The sequence below is a fragment of the Lissotriton vulgaris genome, chromosome 2_1 (assembly GCF_964263255.1).
Source record: "Lissotriton vulgaris chromosome 2_1, aLisVul1.2, whole genome shotgun sequence".
Classification (NCBI taxonomy): Eukaryota; Metazoa; Chordata; class Amphibia; order Caudata; family Salamandridae; genus Lissotriton; species Lissotriton vulgaris.
This window is the reverse complement of record NC_141687.1, coordinates 1,767,085,132-1,767,113,072: the sequence shown is the minus strand read 5'-3', so window position 1 is coordinate 1,767,113,072 and position 27,941 is coordinate 1,767,085,132. Positions and strand designations below refer to the sequence as shown.

The 27,941-nt window shown below is 47.6% G+C and overlaps 1 protein-coding gene across 10 annotated transcripts in view; it reads right to left on the bottom strand.

The window, feature by feature from the left end:
* The window catches only part of PPP6R3 (protein phosphatase 6 regulatory subunit 3), a 1,665,951-nt gene that overhangs the window by 1,498,314 nt on the left and 139,696 nt on the right, over positions 1–27,941 (bottom strand). For 7 of the 10 annotated variants that reach the window (XM_086957827.1, XM_086957831.1, XM_086957834.1 and 4 more), the window contains one exon: positions 8,320–8,552. In XM_086957827.1, coding sequence (XP_086813953.1) covers positions 8,320–8,546 — 227 coding nt within the window. In that variant the 5' untranslated portion in view covers positions 8,547–8,552. Of the gene's footprint in view, positions 1–8,319; positions 8,553–9,055; positions 9,275–27,941 lie in introns of those variants that run through there. The other 3 variants (XM_086957826.1, XM_086957830.1, XM_086957833.1) reach the window with 1 other exon arrangement.

The following is a 27,941-nucleotide window of genomic DNA, read 5'->3' as shown; positions in this document are numbered from 1 at the left end:
TCTGTGCTTACTGTCACTAGAACCAGCCTATTCCTGGATGATGAGCCCTTAATAGCTCTAATCCGAACCTGGGTTGCAAGTGTTCCAGTTCAGGGCGGATATGACCTGGCAAAATGGGCTGGACTGCTTCCATTTGAACAGAACTAAAACTGGTTTGCATATGGTTGGGTCCAAACGTAGTTGGCATGGTGTGCAAAATAACGCCTGACTGGAACGCTGCCTTGAGTAACAACCAGAGGGTAAGAATAATTGAAACATTCCATCCATCACTTTGTATATATTCTATTGATGTGGCATTACCCAGCAACCAGCGGTTAGGCTAACTTCAAGCGAAGTCTTTGCATTTTAAAAAAATCTTTTGAGAACAAATCCACATGTGGTGTTCACCTCCTGAAGACCTGGCCTAGTATCTACGCGTTTGATCCATTCATGGGATGATCTGTTTTGCCTACTTTGTCTAGTTCTGTGTTTTCCACTCCCAAGTACATGAATTGATACTCGTGTTCTGTTCCTTTGCAGTGCCCGTGTCCTTGTCTCCTATGCTAGGATGGTTAGCGCATGTAATCAGGCCTTATCATTAGTTCAGGTAGAACATCGCTGTAGTACTGTCTAGTTGTATCTAGAAGACCTTCCACTTCAGTTCTGACTGGAAGGCCTTGAGCGATAGGGACACTGTCTTTAGTTCCCGGATGTTTGTGTTTCAGTGCACACACTAGGCTCCAAATGACCTTGATGTTCATTTTGTTCATGCACACTCACAACCCTGTGTGGAATGCATCTTTTGTAATGGAAACCATGGATGTGGGTTTTCTGAAAGGTCTGCATACTGGGTTGTTCTTGCTGCTCACCACTTAAGTATTCTGTTATACCACTAGAGGTTACTAACTCCTTGTTGCTTGTGACCATTTTTTCCTGGACCGTTCTCATTGGGAGTCTGGCGTTTTGCATGACTCCATCATGAACATGAATTTCCCAACTGTCCTTACTGTTAGAGCTTGCCCCTTCTGGTGGAGATGAACTTCTTGAGTTACTGATTTGACCCACCTCTGTAGAGGGAAGACGGTTACGAATCCTTTCCCGTACTATGGGAGACTTTTCCATGTTGGAGAAACAGTGTATCCAGCGTTTTCTTGAACTTGGGTCATCTCTTCACTACAGATATGATTTTGCCATAATAAGTAACCCGTTGCACAAGTTACTACTTGTGTAACTATTCATCTATAAGAGACATTAGTTAGTGATAGAGTACTTACCTTAGAATATCCCCAAGCATCAGACTGGATCTGGAAAGTTTCACTAGCAGTACACCTGCGCGTCCGTCGCTGGAGCCAGGATGACGTCACAGAGACTACTTAGGCGCCACCCATGCACGCGGACGTCAGTTCTGTAAATTACTTTCCGCGCCAGGAACGCAGAGCCATGCAATAAACTTACCACTAGTGCCATGAAACTAGAGTCCTGAAAGGGATGTCCTTAACCCTAGTAATCAGTTTGCAGAACGGGGAGGATGGGTGGGGGAATCTATCACTAACTAATGTCTCTAACAGATATATCATTACACAAGTAGTAACTTGTGCATCTAAAAGAGACACGTTAGTGATAGATTCCTTACCTTAGAATAGATACCCCAGCAATACAAACCTCGGTGGCGAGTCTGCAAATAAGATTACACCAGAAAGTCACGGAGAACAGAACGGCCAAAGAAGCAGTCTCTCCGGAACTTGCTCTCAAGGCAGTAATGCTTGGTAAACTTGAGCAGCGAGGCCCACGTAGCTGCCTGACAAATGTCCTGCAAGGGAACGCCTCGTACAAAGGCAGTAGGTACTGCAGTCGCCCTGGTGGAATGGGCACGCAGCCCCACAAAAAGGCTCCTTCTTAGCCAACTAGTAACAGGCCTTGATGCAGAGGATGACCCACCGAGAGATGGTCCGTTTGTGCACGGCCCAACCTTTTTTTGGCGCCCACGTAGCCAACAAAGAGTTGGTCATCCACCCAGATCTGTTGTATGCGGATCAGGTAGAAGGAGAGCGCACGTTTCGGGTCCAGATGGTGGCGCCTCTTCCTCTTTTGAAGGATGCAGAGGCGAAAGGAAGGGGGGCAAAGTGATGGTCTGCCCAATGTGGAAGGGATTGACAACCTTTGGCAAGAAAGAAGGACTGGTCCTCAGAACCTTCTTATCCGGAAGAACAGAAAGGAAAGGAGGTTTAGAAGAAAGAGCCTGGAGCTCACTCACTCTTCTGGCAGAGGTGATCGCTACCAGGAAAGCTGTCCAGAGAGTGAGAAGACGCAAAAGACAGTTATGAAGGGGCTCAAAGAGAGAGCACATCAGATATGTCAAGATAAGGTTTAAGTTCCATTGAGGCATGATGAACAGCACAGGAGGAAACATGTGCGTAATGCCTTTCAGAAAAACGTTAACAAAAAAGAGAAGGCTGATCAGGAAGCCGCAGAAAGGCAGAGATGGCCGAAAGATGATCTTTGATAGTGCCCAGAGCAGAGCCCTGCTGGGCCAAAGAAGGAACAGAAGGACTTCGGAAAGAGGGGCAGAAAGGGGATCCACAGATTTAGCTGTGCAACATGCCACAAACTTGTTCCACCTGAAGGCGTACACTCAGTGGAGGGACGCCTGGCTGCCAGAATGACATCACAGACCTCGGGAGGAAGATCACAAGCTATCCAATGTTGCTGCTCAATCTCCACGCTTGGAGGTAGAGGCTGGACAGGTTCAGGTGGAGGACCGTCCCCCTCTGCTGCGACAGAAGATCCTCCCGAAGAGGCAGTCGAATCAGGGGATCGATCGCCATGCCGAGTAGCTTGGGATACCAGTATCTTCGTGCCCAATCCAGAGCCACAATGACCGCAACTGCACTCGCGACGAAAAGTGTCGCCGAGCAAGTGCCGCCTTGGAAATTCCAACGCGCAGAACTGATGACATTGCACGTTCTCTTCCGTGGCAAATCTATCTAACCAAGGCTCTCCCCACTGCAGCAAGAGACCTTACACCACATCAGACTTCAGATGCAATTTGTGAGCCATCAAGCACCGGCGGCTGTATTCGTCCGCCCTAGCGTTCAGAGAAACTGCCAGGTGTTGAACCACCAAGGAAATGCCTTGATGTTCCAGCCATGTCCAGAGGCGGAAATCCTCCAGACACAGGGGCCAGGACCCCACTCGCCCGGTTTGTTGTAGTACCACATAGCGGTGGTGTTGTCCGTGAACACCTGCACCACACTTCCCCTAACAGAAGGAAGGAATGCCTTCAGCGCAAGTCAGATCGCCCAAAGGTCCAAAAGGTTGATCTGGAGTCGGGACTCTGCCAGAGACCAGAGGCCTCTGATCTCCGCCTCTCCCAAGTGGCCACCCCATCCCAGGAGGGACGCATCAGTTACCACTGTGTGCTCTGGTTAGGGAAGGGAAAGGGATCTGCCACTGACCGAATTGCGATTCGTGAGCCACCACTGCAATAACCGTGCAATGCCCTTCGAGATCTGGATGTGATCTGTCAGGTTCCCCTGATGCTGCGCCCACTGGAACTTCAAGTCTCACAGCAGAGCCCGCATGTGCCATCTGGCATGTTGCACTAGCAGGATGCAGGAGGCCATCAGGCCCAGGAGCTGGAAGGTCATCCTGAATGAAACCCGGGATAGAGGCCGAAAGATCAGAATCTTAGTCTGAATATCCCGGATTCGCTTCTCGTGAGGATAAACCCGAAACCGGGTTGAATCAAGAACTGCTCCAATGAAGAGGAGCTTCTAAGAGGGACTCCGGTGCGACTTCGGCATGTTGATAGAGAACCCCAGCAAATGCAGGAGGTCTGCAGTAGTCTGGAGGTGGGTGACAACTGCCTGGGGCGAGCCCGCCTTCAACAGCCAGTCGTCGAGGTAGGGGAAGACAGACACCCCTTACCTGCGCAGATAAGCTGCGACCACCGCCATCACTTTCGGGAACACCCGAGGGGCGCTGGTGAGGCCGAAGGGGAGCACAGCAAATTGAAAATGCTCCTGGCCTAATGTAAAGCGCAGATAACGCCGGTGGGCCTGCAGGACGGGGATGTGAAAAGAGGCGTCCTGCAGGTCCAACGCTACCATCCAATCTCCAGGGTCGAGGGCAGCCAAGACCTGAGCCAGAGTCAACATCTTGAACTTCTCCTTCCGGAGGAAGCAATGGACGTTCCTGAGGTCCAAGATGTGGCGCAAGCCCCCCTTGTCCCTCTTGGGGACCAGAAAGTAGTGGGAACAACAACCACATCCTATTTCCGGCCCAGGAACACGCTCAATGCCCCCTTGGCCAAGAGGGCCATGGCTTCTTGCTAGATAAGCGCAAAGTGATCCCCAGACATGCGATGGAACTGAGGTGGCATAGCCAGGGGTAGACTCAAAGGGGAGAAAGTAACCTCTCCGGACAAGTTGCGGCACCCACCTGTCAGAAGTGGCAGAATGCCAATGGGGAAGGTGTTGACGAATCCAGCCACCTAATGGCATGGGGTGCGCCCCAAAGCTCAGACAAGGAGGGTTTCGAGGCTGATGTAGAGGGGCGGAGGTGGACTGGCCCTCACTCCGGCCCCCAGACCCACGGTTATGCTGAGTTTGGTTCAGCGCAGGCTTTTGACTGGAACAAGCACAGGGGCGCCCCTTCCATGGCCACAAAAGGAGTTAAACCTAGATGTGGCCTGGTCACAAGGCAGAAAGGCCCATGGACTTGGCAGTAGCTCGAGAGTCTTTAAAACGCTCCAGCGCACGGTCGGCCTTATCCCCTAACAGGCAAGTGCCAGCAAAGGGCATGTCCATAAGCGAGCTCTTGACATCCGTGGAGAACCTGGTAGACCTCAACCAGGCGTGGCGACGAAGTGCTACAGTCGTGGAAAAAGCCCAACCGAGAGAGTCTGCGGTATCCAAGCTACAACGAATGGTGAATTTAGCTGTGTCCTTACCCTCGGCCATAGCCTTGAACAGCACAGCCTGGACTTCTTCAGGACACTGGGACAACACCTCAGCAACGGTATCCCACATCGTGTAAGAATAGTGGCCCAAAAGACATGCGGTGTTCACTGAATCCAGCCCCAGGTTTGCCGCCATGGGAAAGGCACTCTGGGACGTCGAAGCTTAAATGACCAGGCTCTCGGATTGAGTGGTCAGAAAGGCAGGATCACCTGGAGAGGGCGTCATTGAACAGCAGCAGCGGCTCCGATGAAGTGGACGCCTACTGGAGCACCTCAGTGAGGAGATTAGTCTTTAGGGGCACTGTAGGGAGATCAAGGTTAAGGACCTCAGCTGCCCAACGGAGCACCACAGTATACAAGGCACCTTCCTCCATGGTGGACGGGAGAGAGGCAAACCCCGGGACAGAGAGACATCAAGGCCGCCGGCCTCCTCCAAGTCGTCCGCCCTATACTACTTGGAGACGCACTGACGAGCAAGAGGGTCCTCGGACCCCTCCTAGTCAGCCTCAGCCTCCGCTGTGTGCGGCGCAGACCACGGTGAAAAATCTGTTCAGATGGAACCATCCTCACTTTTGTAAAATATTCATTTGTACTTTGCAATTGTGTTTAAAATTTTAAACTTCGGATTTTGATTTTGTATCTTTCCTTTACCGCCCTGATGATGTCTCAGAAGGGGACAAATGCGTTGGCTGTGTAAAGCATTAACTATGTTCAAGTTGGATAATATTGATGATGATTTGATGCAAAATAAAGAACAGTATATGAAGCAGATATCTTCAGGGTCTTCTCTGTTTGGACTCCCAATATTGAATTGCTGAATTTTTGTATACATTTAACACTCCTAGAGTACAGAAAATATTTGTGTAACATTGTGGTTGTGACGGTGAGCCATGAGAAGGAGAGAGTTTGTGAAGTAATAACAAGAGGAAAGTAATTTTTAGGACCAACTCTCCAGTGCACACATGGTTTGACCCCCATCGTCTTGCTTTGTTCCATTTCAAACGATATGGAGTATCCTTCTGCCAGAGATAAGTTCATGAATTCCTTGATGAAACCTCCAATTCTGCTCCCTATTGGTGCTGAGTGCAGGAGTGGCCTTTGAGAACTCACTAGCAGGTGTGGCTAGTGCCTCTCAGTGCTGTGTCTCTTCTGTATGCTTTCCCATTAAAGGGCTGTCTTTTGTCCAGTGTATTGCTACTGTGTTTATGTGCAGTGGCCTTGTAGCTTTGTGTTGAAGGATGTACTGAAGTCTGAGGATTATGAACACCTTAAAGCATTTTTTCTCCTTCGTGGAGTTGCTGCTCCAATTAATTATCCCCAAATTGCTGTGCACTGCACCGAGACTTTGCAGTCATACTCCTTTCTCTGAAGGGACTCTTCAACTACCAACCCCATAAGGGATTCCCTGTGAAGGTCATTCACCACTGCTGCTTGCACGTTCTGCAGGAAACCCAGATACCCTCCAGACGTGCCTCTAGAGTCGCCTTGATGTAGAGTTTCCTGCTGCAGAGGTCTGCAGCATCCAGGAGCGACTACAAGCACGTATTGCCGACAGTCTTTCCTTCCTGGATGAGTACTTTCCCTCTGTTCTGTTATTACTCTGCTAGGCATTGTAAGACCACCTAAACCTAATGTTGGTGGAAATACTTGTTCAGGATGGCGAAGCTGGCAGTCCTCCACTGTACCACTCCATCTTCCTGGACACCATGGCCACCCATCTTGCTCTATACGTGGCTGGTTCACAGATGCCTGTGAACTGGCTCATTTGCATGTCTTCGAGTCGAAAATTGAATTATTTGCCACTGATCCCGTGATGTAAGCGGGGTCCGGTGTTGTGTCTACGCTTCTCCACTCATGGGGTAATAGTTTTCAAAATAGATAGTTCCTTTAAGTCTTCCCTGCCTTAGTCCAGCACGCTTGGGACCACCGACCAAAATGGACTGTTCAAATGGCCGCAGAGTTTCAAGCAGTTTGCAAGACTTCACTAGTTCCTCCTGAAGTTTAACTCAGTAGGTTCCTGCTGTTAATTTCACCACTGCGTTGTATACAGCGGTCGTCCTGTGGCGAGCACCTTAAGGGGTACGGACCGACAGCTTACTCCCGCAAGCGGGAGTTTACATCCTGCTTGTCCTCAGGTGTCTATCTCGATCATTCCCTCAGGGTAGAATCTGTTGTCTAATTACTTTTCAAATTCAAAGGCCTCCTCCTGCTTTTTCTCCAGCTCTGGTGTTGACAGGAGTTTTAACTCTGACCTGTGCTCTTGTCAGGGGTCGACTGGCGTCTCCTGTGCTCTCAATAGCTTTTAAAAGGCCATGGTCAAAAATGAAGTACATCTAAGTAACTCTTTGGGTTTGTGTTAGACCTCATAAGTCTTCCAGCTCAAATCTGACTTCGGAGACCGACCCCTTCGGCTCTATTCCAGATTTCACCTGTATCTTATGCATTCAACTTTTGGATCATTCAATTATTTTATTTTTTGGTGCTTCTCCCTGCCTTGCGTTGACTGACTGGGCTGGAATCTTGCAGTAGCTTAATTTCAGAAGTGGCTGTACTATAGAGCCTTCGCTCCCCTGGGAGCCTTTGTGCATGTGCCAAGGCATAGTGAGCCTATCCCAGTTTTCTCCTTACTTTGAGTGTCTTTGGTTGAAATTCAGAGCAGGAGTCACAGCCCTCACTGAGTAGTACTTGGGCAGACAGGTTTCAGACTTGATGGGTTTCCTTTGTGCAAACTTGGTGGCAGTTGGGGCAGAACCTGAATAGCGTATGCTGCAGCATTCTTCGGCTACGTGGTTGTTGGCCTTGTGGTCTGCTTGGGTTGACTAACCAATACCTCCTCAAAGTAAAACCGGTGCTCTTCAATATCAGATACAAGAAAGTTCAGAGAAAATAGATGAAACTATTTTCCCAACTCCTACTGACAATCCAGGAGCTACCCTCCACTGCCTACAAACACATTTGCAAAAATAGGAATCTGAAGATTGCAACCACACAATGGAACTTCCTGGGCATTTGAGATGCGAAAACAACGAATAATGCATAGCATGTGAATGCGAAAATAGTAATAAGGCAAAACTGTAGGTACCATTTCTAGAGGAAAAAAATGTATTATTGGAGGGTCTGAAAAGCATGTCAAAAGCTCCAAAAAGCGGATATGCAGTATGTGGCTAATTTTAGGTTTCTTTACTAATTAATAAAGTATCACTAGAGCAAATATTTATTTTCGGGCAGTGTCCTCCTTAGGTTTAAACAAGATTCATAGAAACCTAGGGACAAGCGAAATTAACAGCAAATCAGGTTGACAAGACATTAAATTAAAACATTAATATTTCAATTATATGATCTGTCCTTTCTAGTTCACTGGTATAAACAATTGTCCATACTTATATTTTATTTTTTCATCCATGTCTTGAGGCGGTTCTTCTATAATGAAGGTTACTAGATTTTCCAAGCATTCCGACTTTAGAAGATATTCCACAAGTTTGCGATTCTGGGCTTTACATTCCTGTAAAACATCTTCCTCATCCATCAACTCCTTTAGCGTCACATCCTCTCTTTCTAAAAGTGTGTCAATATGAGATGAGGAGTGAAGATCAAATTTCCAAAACATACTTGTCTGCCACAAAAAATAAAGAAAAAAAAACTGTTAATATAGAGCAATGAAACTAAAACAAACGTATTTTGAAGCAAACAAATCTAGATCGGTATGCATCTTGAAAGCAGACAAACAACTTTGCTAACCAAAGTGGAGTAAAAGAATATTTTGAGATTCATAAAATTAAAAAAAGTCCACTTGACCAAATACTAAATTGCAAGAAATTATCTGCAAAGTATTATTGAACAAATTAGCACCATATATGGAATTTAAAACTGTAGCATGTAATGTTTAAGAGGCATAAGGTCTGATAACAAAAATGTCCATTAAGGCTTTAGCAAAAAAATGGTTAATTGAATTAAACTTGAATCAAACTGACATTTGCTTATGGGCAGGGTTAACAACAATTCTAGCAAAATCAATGCAGCACACTGTCAAACGACACACAGCGCTATTGATTTCTTAGTTAACAGTAGACATTATGAGAAGGTAATACACAAAACAAAAATAAAAATGAAGCATACTGCTGCAAACATGTTACGGATATTTCAGAAATCGCTCTCCCAGGCAAGGTGATATTACGGTTTCTCGCTCAACATTTCAGATGAAAGTGAATTACTCCATCAATTTTCAACTGGAGCCAGGGTTCCTTGGAATAAGGAAAGACAACACCTTGAGATGTGCCGAAAGGGAATCTCTGGCAACCTTGAAGAAAATCTTTCCTGCAAGGTTTTAAAAAACTGACAAACAGATGGTTATGATAAAATAGAATTTTTTTATTCTGCTTGTATTGCATACAACATTTTGACTAGAGGGCAACAAGCCTGCATGATGACAATGAATAACATTAATGTATTTAACCTAGAATTCGGATTGCTTCGATGAGAATGAACACAATCGTTTTTTCACTGCTTGCAAACCTAGTGGAGAAAAAATAAACCAACACCAGCATAACACTGCTCAACAAGAAAAGTCTATAAACGAAATGAAATGCAATAGACTTAGACCACTTACCTGGTCAGTCCGACTGCCCGCCCCATGCACAGCTTGAGAAATGTAAGAAAGGTTCTGAAATGGTGATAGCCTGAATTTCACTAACCCTCCCGGCTGAAGTGAGAGCTAGTAAAATAGCCACTTTCCAGGTTAAGAATTTCAGTTCAGCCTTATGGATAGGCTCGAACGGTCGCCTCATTAATTGGGACAAGAAAATATTGAGGTCCCATTCGGGAGGCGGTAGTCGAATTGGAGGAAAGGCTCGAAAATCCTTTCAGAAATGGTTTTATCAGTGAAGATTAACATAGTGAAGGCTTGTTCGCACTTCTTCTGAATCGGGATATGGCGGCAAGATGTACCTTAACAGAAGAGAATACCAGACCCGCCTTGACTAGATAAAGTAAGTAAGGTAGAATATCCTCAGGTGGAGCTTGAAGGGGATGTATATTATTTGTTTCGCACCAGCAACAAAAGCATTTCCATTTGAAACGGTATGTTCTGATAGTACTCTGAGCACGGGCTTGAGACAGAATTGCTCTAGTCTTCAGAGATTTGGAGATCTTTAAACTTCAAGAAGTCAGGAGCCATGGTTAGCTACATCAGAAGTAACTGTTGGTTACTGAGACCACAAGAGGGGCAAGATGGCCGCTGAGGGATGCAGTGAGTGAGTCGCACTCTCCTCTTCTCCACTGCCAGGCTTTTCTTTAATGGTGGAAATAAGAGCAACTAGGTGCCTGGTCTGAGATTGCTGTATGCCTTTGCTGCAGTGTACTGCGATATTCCCTCCCTCGGGACGGCAACAACAAGGAAACATTATATCGCGTACAGCTTTGCGTCTTAGAAGGAGAGTATCAGAGGCTGTCAGCTTGATACTAAAATCCCTGTTTAAGATGCCTCTTCGTCTGCAGCGCGGACCTGAGGCCAAAGACGGCAAGGGAGGGAAACCAGCCGATGCGGAGAGTTCTAAACGTCAAGCAGCAGCAACAGTAACAGCGAAGGAAAAGGAAAAGAATAAAGCGGATTTTAAAGCGAATGGCCCTGGCCCCGCTTTATCTACTGTGCAGAAAAATCCCTCGAGCTTAAAGAGGACGGCAGGAAAAAGAAACGGGGCGGACAGTACAGCACCCACGAGAGATGCAGGTCCTGCTACCAAGCTGAAACCGAAAGAAAACGCGCTGCGGCAGCCCACTGTAGCAGAAAGCTTTGCTAACACTCCAGCAGGTAGCGGACCCCTGACGGCTAAAACTAGTACTGGACCCCCCACAGCCAAACCTGGTGCCTCGGCGGATTTCACTGCAGGAGCGGATTCACAGGCTGGAAACAGCGTTGGGAGCATTGGTGTCGGCGTCTTCAGCACAGATGCAGGACTTGGAGCCGGTACCGGCGCTGCTAAGCAACTAGCAAGACCTACAGCAACAGGAAAGTCGTCCGCTGCAGTGCCTGCAGCAAACCCGGGTGAGAGCAGAGATGCCGGCCTGGCGGTTGCCGTGGGTGAGTCAAGCAGCCATAATGGGACTGGGGTGTTGCGTGGGGCAGAGACAGAGCTAGTGTCAATTGAATCTGGACAAATTGTAAGAATAGGCTTAACCAAAGGCACGGGTAAGGAGCTTACTGTTATGGTTGACAATCGGGCTATCAATACTCAGCTGCCGGATGAGTCACCAGATGAATCCCGAAGGTCTTCTGTGCCTGCACCAGGACCGGGAGCGGAGCTGGAGCTGGAGCACGAGTTGGGAACTGAGTTAATTGGGCTAAAGCTAAATGATGGCATAGAGGTCCCTGCATCTGAGGCGGATAATGCAGGTATACGGCTGTCTAAACCTATAACTTGGGCAGAGACCATGGATTTAGGTACGGAGAGTGGGGGAATTAAATCAGGTGGTGAATCCTCTACCTCTGCCGATTTCGGCATCGCTAGTGGTTCAGCTTCTGCAGAGAGATTTTACTCTGTTGATGAGGACACACAGTCGCAGTCTCAGCCATCGGAGGGCTTTAGCTCTGATGAATCCACGGGTATTGACTCAGTCAGTAGTTCCCCTGCCAGGAAAACTTCACAGAAAAAACGTTTGTCTAAAAGGAAACCCTCCACCGCAAGTAGTACTACCGATCCCACTAAGAAACTAGCTTGGGATTATTCTACCACTACCTTTTCGTTCCTGGAGCTAGATAGTCCGGCAACACTGATTGGCGAACATGGTTCTACTCAATCCTCTCAGCCTCCTGTTACGCTGGATCTTCTCTTTAATACCCTGAAATTAATGCAGTCTGAGGCTAGAGGGGAGAGTAGGAGGGCGAGGCAGGAATCAAGGAAGATACAGAATAAGCTTAGAACTATAAGCAAAAGGCAAGATGAGATGGTAGAGAGAGTTGTTCATGTCGAGGAAAGGACCAGTAAAGTCGAAGATGAACTGAGAGATCTGAAACTGTACAAGGAAGAGCATCAAAAGGTGGCTGAGGATGTCAACTGGAAGCTGGAAGATTTCGAGAACAGGCAGCGTCGCAACAATATCAGACTACTTGGTGTGGAGGAAGGTCTTGAAGGGGAGGACCCCAGGCTGTTTGTGGTGAACTTGTTAAAGGGGGCTTTTCCGGAGTTATCTAGTTGGCAGTGGGAAACCGAAATTCAAAGAGCCCATCGTTTCCCCTTGTTCCTTAAAAGGGGTCAGCCTCAGGCTGGTGCACAGGGAGGGCGACCAAGAGCTCTACTGATTTTTGTAGGGAATTTCCTCCTTAGGCAGCTGATATTGGACAAAGCGAAGCCAGAGACAAGACGTACTTACAACAACGTCACGTTCTTTGCAAGACCAGATTTTTGTCATGCCACAGTTGAGCGTAGATGGAGGCTGAGACAACTGATACCACATATTCAGGCTCTGGGCTCGGAGAAGTATTTGTTATACCCGGCAAAGTTGAAAATTGTGACCAAGGGCCAGTTTAAATTTTTCTTTTCAGAGATTAAGGCGAAGGCCTACATGGTGGAAGTTTTGGGATATAAGGAGAACAAATAATGGATTTAAAGTTTGCTATGTTTGACAAGCTGGCTGGCCGGCGGTGGGGAGGAGTAGCGGCTGCTGCTTCCCTGGCGTCCACATATAGGTCATTTGTGACCTATTTGCCTGTAGGGGGGGAGGGGGGAGGGGCAGTGTGGGGGGGGTTCAGGGAGGTGGGTGGGAGGATGAGGGGGAAGAGGGGGGGGGAATAAATGGCACACATTATACACAGTAAAATGCAATTTGAGGCAGTCACAGGGTTTGTACAAATGGGGAAAAAAGGAAGTGGTGGGTTTGGTTATGAGTTGGGATTGGAAGCTGGTGCTACTCTTTGATGTTTTTTGATGACTTGTCGAATTCTGTCATTTAATGTTTGTGGTCTTAATGATCTTCAAAAAAGGCTGCGGGTTTCAGCATTTTGCAAATCAATGTCTCCTGATCTGATATGTCTACAGGAAACTCATGTGGAGGGAGGAAAGGGTTTTTTGTTAGAACAGGCTGGATTTAAAGTTTTAGCATATACTAAGCAAGCTTCCAAAACTCGCGGTGTAGCGATTCTTGGGAGAGGAGCAGATTGTACAGTATTTAGGAGCAAAGAGGATACCTGGGGTAGATGGGCAATTATAGAAATAGGTTTTAGAGGTGCTAGGTTCACACTAGTTTCAGTCTATGGTTCAACATGTGATGACCCAGATATATTTCAATTCCTGGATCATGAGCTCTCAACTTGGGTGGAGCCAATTGTTTGCTGCGGAGATTTTAATATCAGCCGGCCAGCAAATATGGAGCTACAATTGAGTGAGTCTTATATGGGGAGGAAGAAAAAGGTGCATAGGGCGATAGTAGATATGGCACGCCATAATGCTCTTTCAGATGTTTGGGCTAATTTACACCCACAGATAGATGGTAATACATTCTTTTCTGCTCCTCACAATATACCAGTAAGGCTGGATTATTTTTTAATCTCCAATGTGTTGTTATCTAACACGCAGATTAAGAAGTTACCTCGTTTGGTTTCGGACCATAACCCACTGTTATTGACATTAAGTATAAATGGGTTAGGTAGGAAACCATATAGTTGGACATTTGAGCGAGCTTTGTTACTCGACGAGGGTTATTGTACTCACATGGAAAAATGGATTAGCGAGTTTTGGCTTAATAATTTGGGGAGCACTAGTAGTGCTTACATTTGGGATGCTTTTAAAGCGGACGTCAGGGGAGAGACAATTAGTTTTTCAGCACATAGACGGAAAAAAGAAAGAGAAATGTTCGATCAGCAAGTTAACTCCCTTCTGGATGCTGAGGCTGAGCTAAGCAGGTTTATCATGAGGGGGCTCCCACTGGATCAACAACTGTTGGAAATCACGGTTTTAAAAGCGGAGATAGCGGAAAGAATCACTAACAGGACAGTAGTTAGTTACTTAGCAAAGAAGGAGCAGGCCTGTGAGCTTAGCGAGCGGGTTGGGCACATTCTTGCTGTTAGATCTAGACAAAAAGCCAACGCAGGGGACATTAAAAGTATAGTTGATGATTCAGGCAATTTGATCTCTGACTGTCGGTATAAGGAATGAATTTTGGAAATTTTATACTGGTCTATATGACAGAGAGATCGAGGTTGATATCGATAAAATCAGGGAATATTTAGGAGACATTCAACTTGGGAAATTAGACCCGGAGGAAAATAGTACACTTGAAGCCCCTATAACGCTAGAAGAAATGTCTCTTGCTTTATCAGATCTCCCATCCTCTAAGGCTGCAGGTCCTGATCTGATACCGATCGAATTTTATAAAACCTTTATATCAGTTTTTAGAGTAGAGCTACTGGATACACTTATTCAAGCCCAGAGAGATATTTCAATTCCAAAATCATGGGGCGAGACTGAAATTATAGTTATCTTGAAAAAAGGTAAACCCGCCACAAATCCGGGGTCATATAGACCTATAGCCTTAATGAATACTGACGTAAAGCTCTATTCGAAAATTCTGGCTACAAGGCTGTCGGCTGTCATAGAAAAATTAGTTGCACCAGTCCAACATGGATTCATCCCGGGGAAAGAGACTACAGAACATGTCAGAACTGTGATTACCTGTTTTGACGCCATGGAGGTTTCTGGCGGCCCGGTCTCGGCTTTATTTTTAGATGCCGAGAAGGCTTTCGATAGGGTTGACTGGGAATATTTGTGGGTGTTAATGAGAACTATGGGGTTTGGTGACAATTTTATAAAAGCAATTCAGGTGCTCTATAGGGACCCAATAGCTAGAATTAAAATCAATCGGGAATTAACATCAGCAGTGCAGATTAAGAGAGGAACAAGGCAAGGTTGCCCCAGCTCTCCTCTCTTGTTTGCACTGTATATGGATCCATATCTACGCAATCTTGATTTTAATCCACGTATTCCTCCCATGTGCGTAAACGAGTTAGTACTTAAAGTACTGGCATATGCTGACGATGTCGCGATAATTACTCCTGATCCTGAATTGGCAATAGGTGAAATAGAACAAGAAGCTTTAAATTTTGGCAATATTTCTGGTTATAAGCTTAATAGTGCCAAAACACAGATTATTAAAAACACAGCAACCCAATGTGTTGACCCACGAGTGGTCCCTGCAGCAGTCTACCTTGGGGTTGAAATTTCTTCTAACTTAGGAACAATAGTTGAACAGAACATCTCGCCCTTATTAAAGAAAGTTAATTCAGACTTGCTGAGGATAAATAATCTTAGGCTTACGTTAGTGGGTCGCACTAATATTATTAAAATGCTCATACTTCCTAAATTTCTTTATTTTTTTCGTACAATCCCTCTTTTTTTTTATTCTACTTGGTTTAACAAGTTAGAGTCGATTCTTAACAGATTTATTTGGTCATATGGGAAGACAAGACGGGCATATAAGTATATGACTCTGCCAAGGGACAGGGGAGGCTGGGGGGTTCCCGATTTTAGGTTCTACTACTGGGCATCGGTATTACAATATATTCAAGGTTTAATCGGAGCAAATGAAGGGGATCCGAAAGTCAAAGCTACCTCAACTATGATTTATTCAATTGTTCTGGGTAAAGATTCCGCAAATGCTTTTCTAAATTGTACAGATTCATCGTACTATAAACGTACACGATTTAAGACTGTGGCCGCAGCCTATAATGTATGGTCTGCTGTTGCAAAAAATCTCGGACTAGGGAGATTTAACAGGTATACTAATTTATATATGAATAAGTCTTTACCACCTTTAATTTTTGCGGATACCATTATGGCAGATTGGAACAGCAAAGGTATTAAAAATATAGGAGATATGCTAAACTCAGATGGTAACATACTTCAATTTTCAGATCTGATGGCTAAATTTAATATAGCAAGACATAGCTTCTTCAAGTATCTACAGACTAGGAGTTCTCTCTAAGAAAAAAGGTGGGGCAGGTGGATTTAATACAAATAACATCATGGAAGCAATAGCGCAAAGTGGGGTCTGCTCCATTAGGTATTTCTATGCCCAGTTGGCTGAGACGAAGGACGATACTGACAGATTCGGTAATAAATGGGAGGGGAAATTAGGGACTTCGAGCGAGTCTTTCTTGAAGTCTTTGGAGTTAGGAGGCTCAGCATTTTATTCTGCCCCATTACAATCGCAGCACTACAAAACGCTGTATCAACTTTACCATACTCCAGATCGCATAGCGCAGTGGGGCGCAACTACAGGGATCAATTGTTGGCGATGCAATGCTACTGCCGCAGATAGTATACATATTTTTGCGACTTGTCCCAAATTAAGGCCCCTATTAAAAGGCATTGAGGTTTTTATGGCCCGTACACTTGCCTTAAATGTGAATTTAACGCCGACAGTAATTATGTTGGGAGTTCGGGACTGTGAAGGTGAACATAGCGAATTCATATTTGTAGCAATGGCAGTTTTCAGGTTGCTGATCGCTAGAGTCTGGCTGGACCCCCTTCCCCCGGGAATACAGCAGTGGATTGCTTTACTATTAGGGACTTTTAACCTCGAAAAAGGTATATTCGGGAAAAAAGGTAAAAGGATTAAAAGATGGGGAAGGAAAATCTGGGAACCGGTACATAGATGGAAGGAAAGGTTAAATGCAAATGTAGTTTGATGTATTATTAATGTGATTAATGGTCTTTTTTCCACCTTTTTTCTTCTTTATGACTTGAAGTGTATGTTTAGTATTATATTGTTTTTTCTCAATAAAAAAAAAAAAGAAGTCAGGAGCCATGCGTGCAAGTGCAGCGATTGAGGATCTGGGTGCAGAAACTGACCTCCTTCCCTTGACAGCATGGAAAGAGTCGGTCTGAGACGAATTGGAGGTTGTCGAGATAACAGGAGCAGTTCTTGGAACCAGTACTGTCTCGGCATGCGAGGAGCAATGAGGAGAAGAGTGCAATGTTCCCTCTTAATCTTCTGCAGAATCCTTGGTATCAATGGTATCGGGGGAAAAGCGTACGCATAGATTCCTGAGCATCTCATGGACAGGGCATTCCCTCTTGACTCCCGTTGTGGAAATCTGCTGGTGTAGAACAGGCATTTGCTGTTTTGCCTTGTCGCAAACAGATCCAGAGTTGGTGTGCCCCAACTTTGAAAGAGTCCGTTCACCTGTTCCTGTTCTAGCTCCCATTCGTGGCAGCCTGTGAGGGATCTGCTGAGGTTGTCAGCTAAGGAGTTTTGAACCCCCTTCACATGCTCCGCTCCGAGTGTTATGCCGTGTTGTATAATCCACTCACATCTCTTGAGCTTCCTGCGATAGGGATAGAGATCTCGTTCCTCCTTGCTTGTTTATGTAAAACATGCTGGTGGTATTGTATATACGCACCAATACTAATGAATTTGAAATTCTTGGAAAGAACGCTTGCAGAGAAAAGAAAATGGCTCTTAATTCGAGACTGTTGATGTGCATCTGCCGATACTGATGAGACCATCGGCCTTGAATCTGGAGGTCCTGAAGATGACCTTCCCATCCCTCCATTGATGCATCTGTAGTCATAAGGAATTCCGGGATAGCCTGAAGAAATGTGAGGCCCGGAGACAGATTGCTTTCTTTCGACCACCACTGGAGAGCTTGCCTCATTTTGGGTGTCACCTTTATGCGATCGACGAAAGATCCTCCTAGTTGTTGCCATTGTTGTAATCCCTCCTGTAGCGGCCTCATCCTGAGTCTTGCAAAGGGAACTAGGTTGATTTCTGAAGAGCACCTAACTAGGAGAGACGCATACGACCGGACAGAAAGTGACTTTTTTGCTGAGATCTGCTTTGCTACTCTTCGAAGTCTGTCCTGACGCTCCTGAGACAGGAATGCTTTGCACTTTCGAGTGTCCAGAGAGGCTCCCAGAAAGGTTAAAACCTGTTGGGGCTGTAATTGTGACTTTTTCGCATTTCGAGTGAGGCCCAGACTTGAGAATAGACACAGGGCGCTTTTGACCGCTTGTCTTGTGATCTGATTCGATGGTCCTTTGAGCAACCAACCGTCGAGGTACAGGAAAACCTGTATTCCCTGGGACCTCAACGCTGCAGAAACTGGGGCCAAGCATTTTGTAAATAATCTTGGTGCCGACTTTAGCCCGAATGGAAGCACCTTGAATTGAAAGTGGACGCCAGCCACTGTGAATCGGGGGTATTTGCGATGTTTGGGGTGTATAGGGATATGGAAGTAGGCGTCTTCCAAGTCCAGAGAAGCCATAAAATCGCCTTTGCTGAGACAATTGAGCACATCTGCCAATATCACCATGCGAAAACTGTTTCTTCAAGAATTTGTTGAGCCTGCACAGATCCAAAATCGGGGGCCACTCTCCCGATTTCATCTTTATCAGGAAGAAGCAAGTAAAATACTCTTCCCTTCTGCAAGATCGCAACCTTCTCTATCGCATTCTTGCGAAACATGTTTAAGGCCTCCTTGAACAGTAAGTGAAGAAGAGGGGGAGGGGGACCCTTGGGCGGAATCGTAGGAGGTTTCTTTAGGAATTGTGCCCTTTTTCCACTAATTCTAGGACCCACCGGTCCGATGTGATGTTCCGCCAATGATGGTAAAATGCAGAGATCTTCGCGCCCACAGGGAGGAAAGGATGTTGGACTGGTGTCCGGCAAAACTCATTGACGTTTGTTTGAATCTCGTCCTTGATGGTTTGCTCTTAGTCTTCCTCCCTGACAAGAGAAATTATTGGAGGTAGTCTGACGATATGATGACTGGTAATACGGTTGCTTGTACTGTGATTGGTATTGCCGGTTCTGTTGGTTATGGTAACTTCCTCTAGAAGAAAAGCCAAGACCTCTTGCTCCTCTAAAAGAACCTCTTGTACTGTAGAGTACCAAGCGATTTTGCGGTATCAGTTTTGATGGCAAGCAAGGCGTCATCTATGTGCTTACCGAAGAGGGAGTCCCCGTCGTAAGCCATAGAGGATTTTCGTTTGAACCTCAGGTATGAAGGAGGTTGCTCTAAGCCAACCTTGGCGTCTGAGCACCGCTGCGCCCGCTAACTGACGGAAATTAGTATTTGCAATGTCCAGGGCACAATCTCTTATTTCTGAAGCTGCTCTTTCCTCCTTCAAGCAGTATCTTACGTGCCTCTTGTTGACGGTCCTCCGGTATCAACTCCAGGTATTCAGAGAGCTCCGACCACATCTGTCGGTCATAACGGGCAAGAATCGCAAGAGAATTTGCTGCCTTGATAGAGGATGCAGCGTTGATAGAAAACTTTTTGCCTATTAAGTCCAATCTTCTGCCTTCTTTATCCGGCGGCGTTGAGATTGGAGTGGACGGATTCTTGGACCTCTGTTGAGCGGCTTGAGATATCAGAGTCCAGACGAGGGTGACCCACCAAACAAGATGGAGTTTCTGGTGGAGCCCTGTACTTTTTCTCTATACGAGGAAGGACTGCAGGGATAGAAGCAGGTGTCTTCATAATCTTTAGACCTTCTTGCCAAATAAAGTCTATAATGAGTATGGCCCTTGTGATCCTTCTATACCCTTCTTTAACACCTTGGGTGCTATGGGTTTTCCCGCTGGGTGCTGAAATATTGAGATTCCCATTCTTCATGACAAGGCCAGCTCGTCATAAGCACAGGGCAGGTAACACCAATGACGAGCTGGCTTTGCCATCAGCACTGAAGGGGTTAAAATCATGTAGGAAACAGTTCAACTGCTCAATGGTAACTGGCAGTTCAAACCTTGTAGCAGCCCTTTGCATGATATTATGAAAGCCTCCAATGTCCACCGGCGGAGAATCAGAGGGCTGTGGCAAAGGAGGTGAAGGCTTGGGTATTACGTATTCATCCCATGGGTCCGTAGGCGTGTTTGTCTTAAGGCAGCTCAGCTTCCTCTCTTCCATCTTCATCCGAAGAGGAGGTATCCCCTTGTGGCGCGGGTTCTTCAGTGTACCTTGGTGACACTGGAGGCTGCGGTGGAGGAGGTGCATGTACGTCCGCTGGTACCGGAGGTACACCTTGCGTGGACGGTGTCAGTGGGAACCTCTGGCGATAGTCTGCCAACATGGCTTGCAAATCCTGTATCAAAGAAGGAGGTGGATGACTTGTCTCCTCCGAACGTGGAGGTGTATATGGTTGTCTATAAAAAAAGGTGAGGACAATTCCTCTTGGTAATAATGCTCTTGCAAATCCTCTTAGTCCTCCTCATCCTTGCATTTTATGTGTAATTCGGATGGGATGGCAAGCAATCCCAAAAGGGACCTACATTATATCCGTCATCCTCCTCAGAATCCTCTTCTTCCACATAAGACTCGAAGATCTGCAATGGCAGCAGCGAGGAAGTATTAGAGTAGTCCTGCCTATGATAGGTCTTGAGCTGAAAGTGTGTACAGGCCACAGGTGAGACATGAGACACTTGAGGTGGAACAGGCCAGGGTCTTGTTGGCGGAGTCTTGGTAATAACTTAACTCCTTGAAGATTTAGGCGTTTTAACAAGCTGTGTTGAAGGCGGCTCGCTTATTGGCAGAAGCGGGTCGGCGAGCTAGTCGTCCATGGGGGTCATCGATGGGGTCGTCCTAGACGGTGGTACTGTGGATGGAGTAGTCGTCGACGGGGCAGTTGCCGACGGGGTCTTCGTCGACATGGCTGTCGTCGACGCCGTAGTCGGCGGGCTCTTCGTCGCCGACGGGCTCTTCGTCAAGGATGATTTCGCCGTCGATTGGACTTTTATCGTCGATGACTTCGTCGACGAAGGTAACGTCGTCGATGAAATGGCAGACAATGACTTTTCGTCCTTAGTCCCTGAAGATTTTAGAGGAAATCTTTGCTGAAACAATAGGTGAGGTAATGGCATATGTAGATACCGTCACCGCAGAGCTTGAAATGGCAGAAGTTACAGAGACTGTGAGAGAAGACACCAGAAAGACAGTCTTAGTCTGGGCTTTACTCACAGTTTTTGATGAAGATCCTGGAGAAGCTGGGGATTCCATAGGAGGAGAGGACAATCTCTTTGAGAGTTCAGACACTCCATGAGAAGATGTGATGTTTTTTCCTCTCAGGAGAAGAACTATCTCTTGATCTGGCTCTTTTGCTGGATGTTAAAGCCTTGTCCTCATCATCTGTGGAAGATGATTTGAGCCAAAATAGAACCCTTACCCCCCCCTGTCTCTGATGGTTTTGGCAGGGAAGGTGTGGCAAATCCTACAATCCTTCACAACATGAGGGATGTAGGCAGTAGATGCCACTGTTGAGAAGGTTCTAGAGGGTGCTGCCAGCTGATTGGTGGGGACTACTTTTCAGTCCTTTTTACTTAATGAGTTCGATAGGCTGCTAAGTTGTGCGCCTATAGTCTTTTCAGCCTACTACAAATAATTTTCTACGGCACTGCCATTGTATATATTATTACCGTGGGACTCCTGCCTAGACGACGGGGAATGATTCAGGCATGTGTATCTATGATAGAAAGATACCCCAATACTGGATAAATAGTGTATATGTTTTTGTTTAGACTAGCTGTGTCAAAAAGCTACTGTTGTATATATTCACAAAAATCAAAAAGAGAAGGAGTAGTTTGTCCTGTAACTCCAGTTCTGTAGTAGGGGTGTCTCTGTTACAGTCATAATCTAGTGAACAGTCCCGCCCATGTGGACCCCGGCAATCAAAAATAATCTCTTAAATTGTCAAATCATGCAGAAACTGCAAAGACACTTAAGAGAGAATTTAAAGACAAATAATGCAGCCTATATACACAGGCTACACTGTCCAGCACTTCAACTAGAAAATTCCACAAAACAAAACCACACACAACACAGCCTGCCCAGTTTCTTCCATAGAGAAACTTGCCTCTACCAGAAAAGACTCTGGAATGATAGAGAGGAAGGCATGGACAGACAAGCCCCATAGGCTGCCATTATGTGGCTTAAATAGGATACTGTGCCTTTAAGAGAACTTTCCAGAACTTTCCCCCAGTATCCCAGAATGCACAGCAGGTCTCTTTCACTTTCAGTTCTTTTTTCCGGCTCCTGCTAACAGGACCCTGGCATTGAGCTCTCCCTTTTTTCAAGGGTTTATATTGGATTAAGTTCACTTTTTGATAAAAGTGTTTGCAGTATATATTCTTGGTGTTTCCCTTCTCTCCTGTGTGTTTGTAAGGCTTTTTAGGGCTCTAAAATGCCTGCTCTTTTTCAACAAATGCCCAGCATGTGGAAGGAAGAATGCCAAGACTGATCCACACGACGTCTGCATTATTTGTCTCCCTGAAGCACATGTCCCTGAAGACTGCGACATCTGCCAGAACCTCTCAGCAAGGACCCTGAGGGAAAGGCTGAAGATTAGGCTCCAAGGCCTGGAAGGGAGACGACTGCAGGCGGGTCTGGGAAGGCTCCCTCTGCCTCTGCTGAGGCCTCTGGGGGGCTCCCCAGAGGCAGTAAGACCAGCAAACGGTCCCGGTCTCCGTCGATTGCATAGACGACTACGTTGAGAGGGATGACGGCGGTGTATTCCCCTTCTCCCCGGTGCTCCGGGTCAAGACTGCGTGAAGATTCGACGTCGAGGAGCCTGGTTAGGCCTCCGTCGAAAGCACCGTCTACGGCGTTGAGCTACCGGCGTCGAAGGAGAAGCCACAGGCGTCTGCGCTAGTTGTCGAGGCAATACCGCCGGTCGCCGTCGAGAAGACGGTCGGCGTCGAGGGGATCCTCGGCGTCGAGGACCTTTGGGTCGAGGAGGAGTCGACGCTAGTCGTCGAGAATGGAACGGTCGACGTCGCGGAGGTGGTGTTCGGCGTCGAGAAAGGAGTGTTCGACGTCGCGGAGGCGACGTTCGACGCCTGAGTTGCGGAGGCGACATCCGACACCGGATAAATGACGTCGGCGTCTAGGAGAAAGAGGTCGGCGTCGAGCAGTCGTTCTCACCCCCCGAAGCGGCGCAGAAGGAGTTCTGGCGCCAGAAGTCACGCTGAGTCTGGTGGAGGGCGCCGGAAGCGGCGATCACATACTGGAGGGGCTGGGTCGCAGTCCCCTCCTCCGAAGAAGTCACTGGGCTCGGTGTACTCGGTGGTATATACACCACCTCAGCCGAAGACGCCTCCTCCCCCTATACCCAAGGAGAATCCTCCCGTCAACCCTCCTCTACCACCACTTCCTCCCTCAGGACAGCCAACACCTCCGCTCTCACAGCATGGGCCCGCCCCTCAGCCGGAGTTGCCCCCTGTCCCTCCGCCGAGATCGGTGTCACTACTTCCTCTTCCTACACCACCTAAGGGGACTCCTAAACCAAATCCACAGGGTAAGCCACGGACGACGCCTCCACGGAAACCAGCGGAGCGCCCACGGACCGGGAGGTCACGCTCTCGCTGGAGGAGGGAGCGTTCGCGCAACAGGTCGTCCACGCGGTCGAGACGCCGCCATAGGAGGCACAGATCTCGCTCTCACACGAGGTCCTCAGGAACCAGGGACTACTCTACGACTTTGTCTGGATCGCCGGACACAAGGGTGTCGCCGGTTGATGACCTGGTGGCGTTCCATGGTGTCCTATTGAGAGGCGCTGCCAAATTGGGCATATCCTTGACGGTGCCCACGCCTAAGACTTCAGTCATTTTCGAGACACTGCACCAGAAACACTGGTCTCGTCCACTACTACCTCTGGTGCCGGGCCTGGAGAAACCGGCCATGGACCTTTTCCTCACCCCTGCGGTGACTAAGGCGGCCCCATCGAGATTGCAGAAAAAATACCGGGCTCCCGATTCGGACACTGCTTTTCTAAGGGTGGAACCTCTTCCGGATTCTGCGATTGTGACGGCGGCCCGCAAACAGCATGCCGTCATCCACAGTCCCCCCAGACAGAGTCTAGATGGATGCATTTAGCTGGAAGGAAAGTATGTGGAACATCGGCGACCTCTATGAAGGCTGCGAGTGCCACGGCTTTGTTGGGACGCTACGACCACGCCCTCTGGGACTCCCTCCAGCAGTTTGCGGAACACTTGCCTCGCGAGAAGCGGGAAGATATCCAGGAAGTGCTAAACGAAGGGATGCTGGTAGCGAATCAAATTATCAGCGCTGCAGCAGATTCATCCCTCTTGGCGGCACATGGCTTTTGCCATGAGATTAACCAGCGACGACACGCCTGGCACCGCCTTACGTCACTGAAACCAGACGCACAGCAAAGGGTGGCCAATCTTCCATTCTCTGGCGAAACCCTATTTGGGAAACATGCGGATGGCGAAATGGCCCGCACGAAGGCTAAGGCCGAAACACTCATGGCTGTGGGACTAGAGAAGCCCAAAGAAGCGAAGAAATCGTACCGCCCGTTCCAACGGCGGTTCGGTGGGCAGGGCAGAGGACGTGGCCAAGCTTCGGGACAGTCGCAGCAACAACAGTTCCGTAAGCCATTCCAGAAACGCCCGAAGGGCAAAGGAGGCAAACAGTCGGCACCAGCGAACAAAGGCCCGGCCGAGTCTAGGCCCTGAGCGCTTACTTCCCCCGGGGATCTGTTACCCACTCCAGTAGGGGGAAGCATTCATTTTTTTCTGGCAGAGTGGAGAAAAATTACTCAGGACAAGTGGGTGCTGAATATTGTTTGCAATGGATACAGTCTTCGGTTTACCAGCCCGCCTCCAGCAATTCCACTGGTCAGCTCGCAGTTTCAGCTGCGCAAGCTCCAGGCGGAGGCACATATCCTGTTAAGGAAAAGGGAGATAGAAGACGTACCTCTGTCTCAGAGAGGAAGAGGTCTGTACTCCCGGTTCTTCCTGGTTCGCAAGAAGGACAAGAACGAGTTCAGGTCCATTCTGGACTTGCGACAGGCAAACAGAAGGCAAACCTTTTCCCTGCGAATCCATCTGTCGTTGCATCAGATTTATCCTCAGTTGCAACAGGGAGACTGGCTATGTGCTATAGACCTACAGGATGCGTACTTCCAGGTGCCCATTGCACACAAACACAGGAAGTTCCTGCGGTTCCAAGTCGGCACCAATCATTAATACACAGTACTCCCATTCGGACTAAAGTCTGCGCCGAGAACATTCTCGAAGTGCATGGCGGTGGTAGCAGCGCACCTGAGGAAGAACAAGGTGTTTGTCTACCCGTACCTGGACGATTGGTTGATCAAGGCATCCTCCTTCGCGGAAGCTCAGGCAGACTTCCAGAAGACGTGCGTTCTCTTGAACAAGCTGGGGTTGCACATCAACATGTCCAAGTCTGTCCCGACTCCGGTCCAATGCATACAGTACTTGGGAGCCTCCATCAATACGCGGTCAGCAAGCGTGTCTCCTTCGAAACAGCGACGATTATCACTCCTTCGGAACGCTCAGGCTCTTATGACCACTCCATCTACAACAGTGAGGACAGTGTCTTCTCTACTGGGATCAATGGCCTCTTGTATCTTCCTGACGCCACAAGCACGGCTGCACAGGAGACCGCTGCAGGAGTACTTGGAGGACCAGTGGGATCAGAGGAAAGGATCTTGGGACGACAAGATACGACTGTCTCTGCATGCTCTTCAGTCACTGAAGTGGTGGTGTTCAGCGGAGAATCTCCTCAGAGGGGTTCCCTTCCACAAGGACATTACCACGCAGACTGTCGTGACGGATGCTTCTCTCCACGGGTGGGGGGCGCACTCCGGAAACCTACAGATTCAAGGAACGTGGTCCCCGTTGGAGACCACGTATCACATCAATTTCCTGGAACTCAGAGCGGTTCACTTGGCACTGAAGGCCTTTCTTCCGTCCATTCAGAGCAACTCTCTGCTTGTACAGACTGACAATACGACCACAATGTATTACCTCAACAAGCAGGGGGGTTCGAGATCACGCACGGTCACAAGAGGCGCAGGCGATCTGGCACTGGTTCCTGGCCAGAGGACTGACGGTAACGGCTACCCATCTGCCAGGTGTGCAGAATGTTCAGGTGGACGCACTGAGCAGACTGATTCAGGAAAACCACGAATGGGTCATAAACGACGAAGTACTAGGAGAAGTCTTCGCAAGGTGGGGGACTCCAGACGTAGATCTGTTCGCCACCGCCGAAAACCGCAAATGCCGAGACTTCGCCTCCAGGTACTACCATCAGGGGACGCTGGGAAATTCCTTATGGATCAACTGGTCGAACAGCTTTCTGTACGCTTTTCCACCCATTCCCCTGATTCCGCAGTACTCAAGCTGGCCCGGTCCAGGGCTCGGATGATACTCATTGCCCCGGAATGGTCCAGACAGTGGTGGTTCATGGACCTGCTTCACCGGTCTCTCCTTCCTCACATTCGGCTGCCGTGCAGGCCGGACCTTCTCACGAAGTTCGGGGGCAGATGTTGCACCCCAACCTCTAGTCTTTGAGTTTGGCGGCATGGCTCCTGAGATAGTGCAATATGGCCATCTAAATCTGCCTGAAGATTGCATGGACATACTGAAGGAGTCTAAGAGACCTTCCACTCTGGCTTCCTATGCTTACAAGTGGAAGAGGTTCTGTATCTGGTGCCAGTCCAAGAACTATGACCCTACGACATGCAATGAAGACGTCATCCTTCCTTACCTTCTACATTTGGCGCAGTCTGGCCTTAATGTTCATTCCATTAAGGTTCATCTTGCTGCATGGACTGCCTACAGGAAATGCCCTTCACAGACTTCCTTCTTCCAGATCCCTGTGATCAAAGATTTTTTGGAAGGCTTGAAGAAAGTGTTCCCTCCGGTCAGGCTTCCTTCGCCTTCATGGGAATTGAATGTGGTGCTGTCCAGATTGATGAAGGAGCCTTTTGAACCTATTCATAAGGCTTCGTTGCAGCATCTGTCCTGGAAGGCGGCGTTCCTCGTGGCCATTACATCGGCCCGCAGGGTGAGTGAAATTCAGGCGTTGTGTTGCCAAGAACCTTATACTGTATTTTATGCTGCAAAGGTTGTTATGCGTACTCACCCTAAATTTCTTCCCAGGGTTATTTCTGATTTTCATGTCAACCAGACCATAACGTTGCCTACGTTTTTTCAGAATCCTTCATCTCCAGCGGAAGGTCTCTACATTCCCTGGATGTCAGGAGGGTGTTGAAATTTTAGCTGGATAAAACCAAAGATATTCGTAGGTCAGACCACTTATTTGTCAATTATGGATCGGTCAGGACGGGTCTTGCTACCTCTAAGCAGTCCATCTCTAGGTGGATTGTGTCCTGCATACAGTTGTGTTACCAAAAAGCTAATAAGACCTTAGGGGGTAAGCCTAAGGCTCATTCCACCAGGGGAAAAGCTGATACGACAGCTTTACTCCGTAATGTTCCGATTGCAGAGATCTACAAGGCGGCCACTTGGAAGTCGGTTCATACCTTTGCTAAGCATTACTGTCTGGACACTGATGCCAGGGCAGATGCTCAGTTTGGGCAGGCTTCGCTGCGGAATTTGTTCACACAATAGTGGTGTTAATTTTCTTCTCTCCACCGCCACTTGTGTGGGGATGGGCTTGCCATTCTAGTCACTAGATTAGGACTATACACAGAGATCCCCTACTACAGAAGGAGTAGTTTCTGTCCTGTAACTCCAGTTCTGTAGTAGGGGTATCTCTGTTATAGTCATAAGCGCCCGCCCTCCTCCCCGGTGGAGATAAATATTCATGTAAGGAATGCTACAGGTCTGGCGTGCGTCAGCCTCCCTCCTCTTTACACCCCGCACCCAAGCAAGGACCTAGGAGAAGAAAGGGATTCCATCCAAGTCCTTAATATATTTTTATATTGATGAAGACTGATCACACAGGCATGTGCTGGTGTATAGGGATTTTTGCCACCACATGGAACTGGATAAGGTACTGGCATCCTAATAACTACAATCAAAAAAGGAAAATGTTACTTACCCTGTAAGCATCTATTGATGGAATCAAGTGCTGTAGATACACCCGCTCTGCATGCTCCTGTCATTTAGTGCTGGGCTCTGACGTTTAGAACCTGTATTTCTTTGAAGAAGTCTTCAGAGTCCTATGGTTAGTGACTTCACCTATGACTGATAATGCACATATACATTGGTTCCATAGTGTTTCCGGATG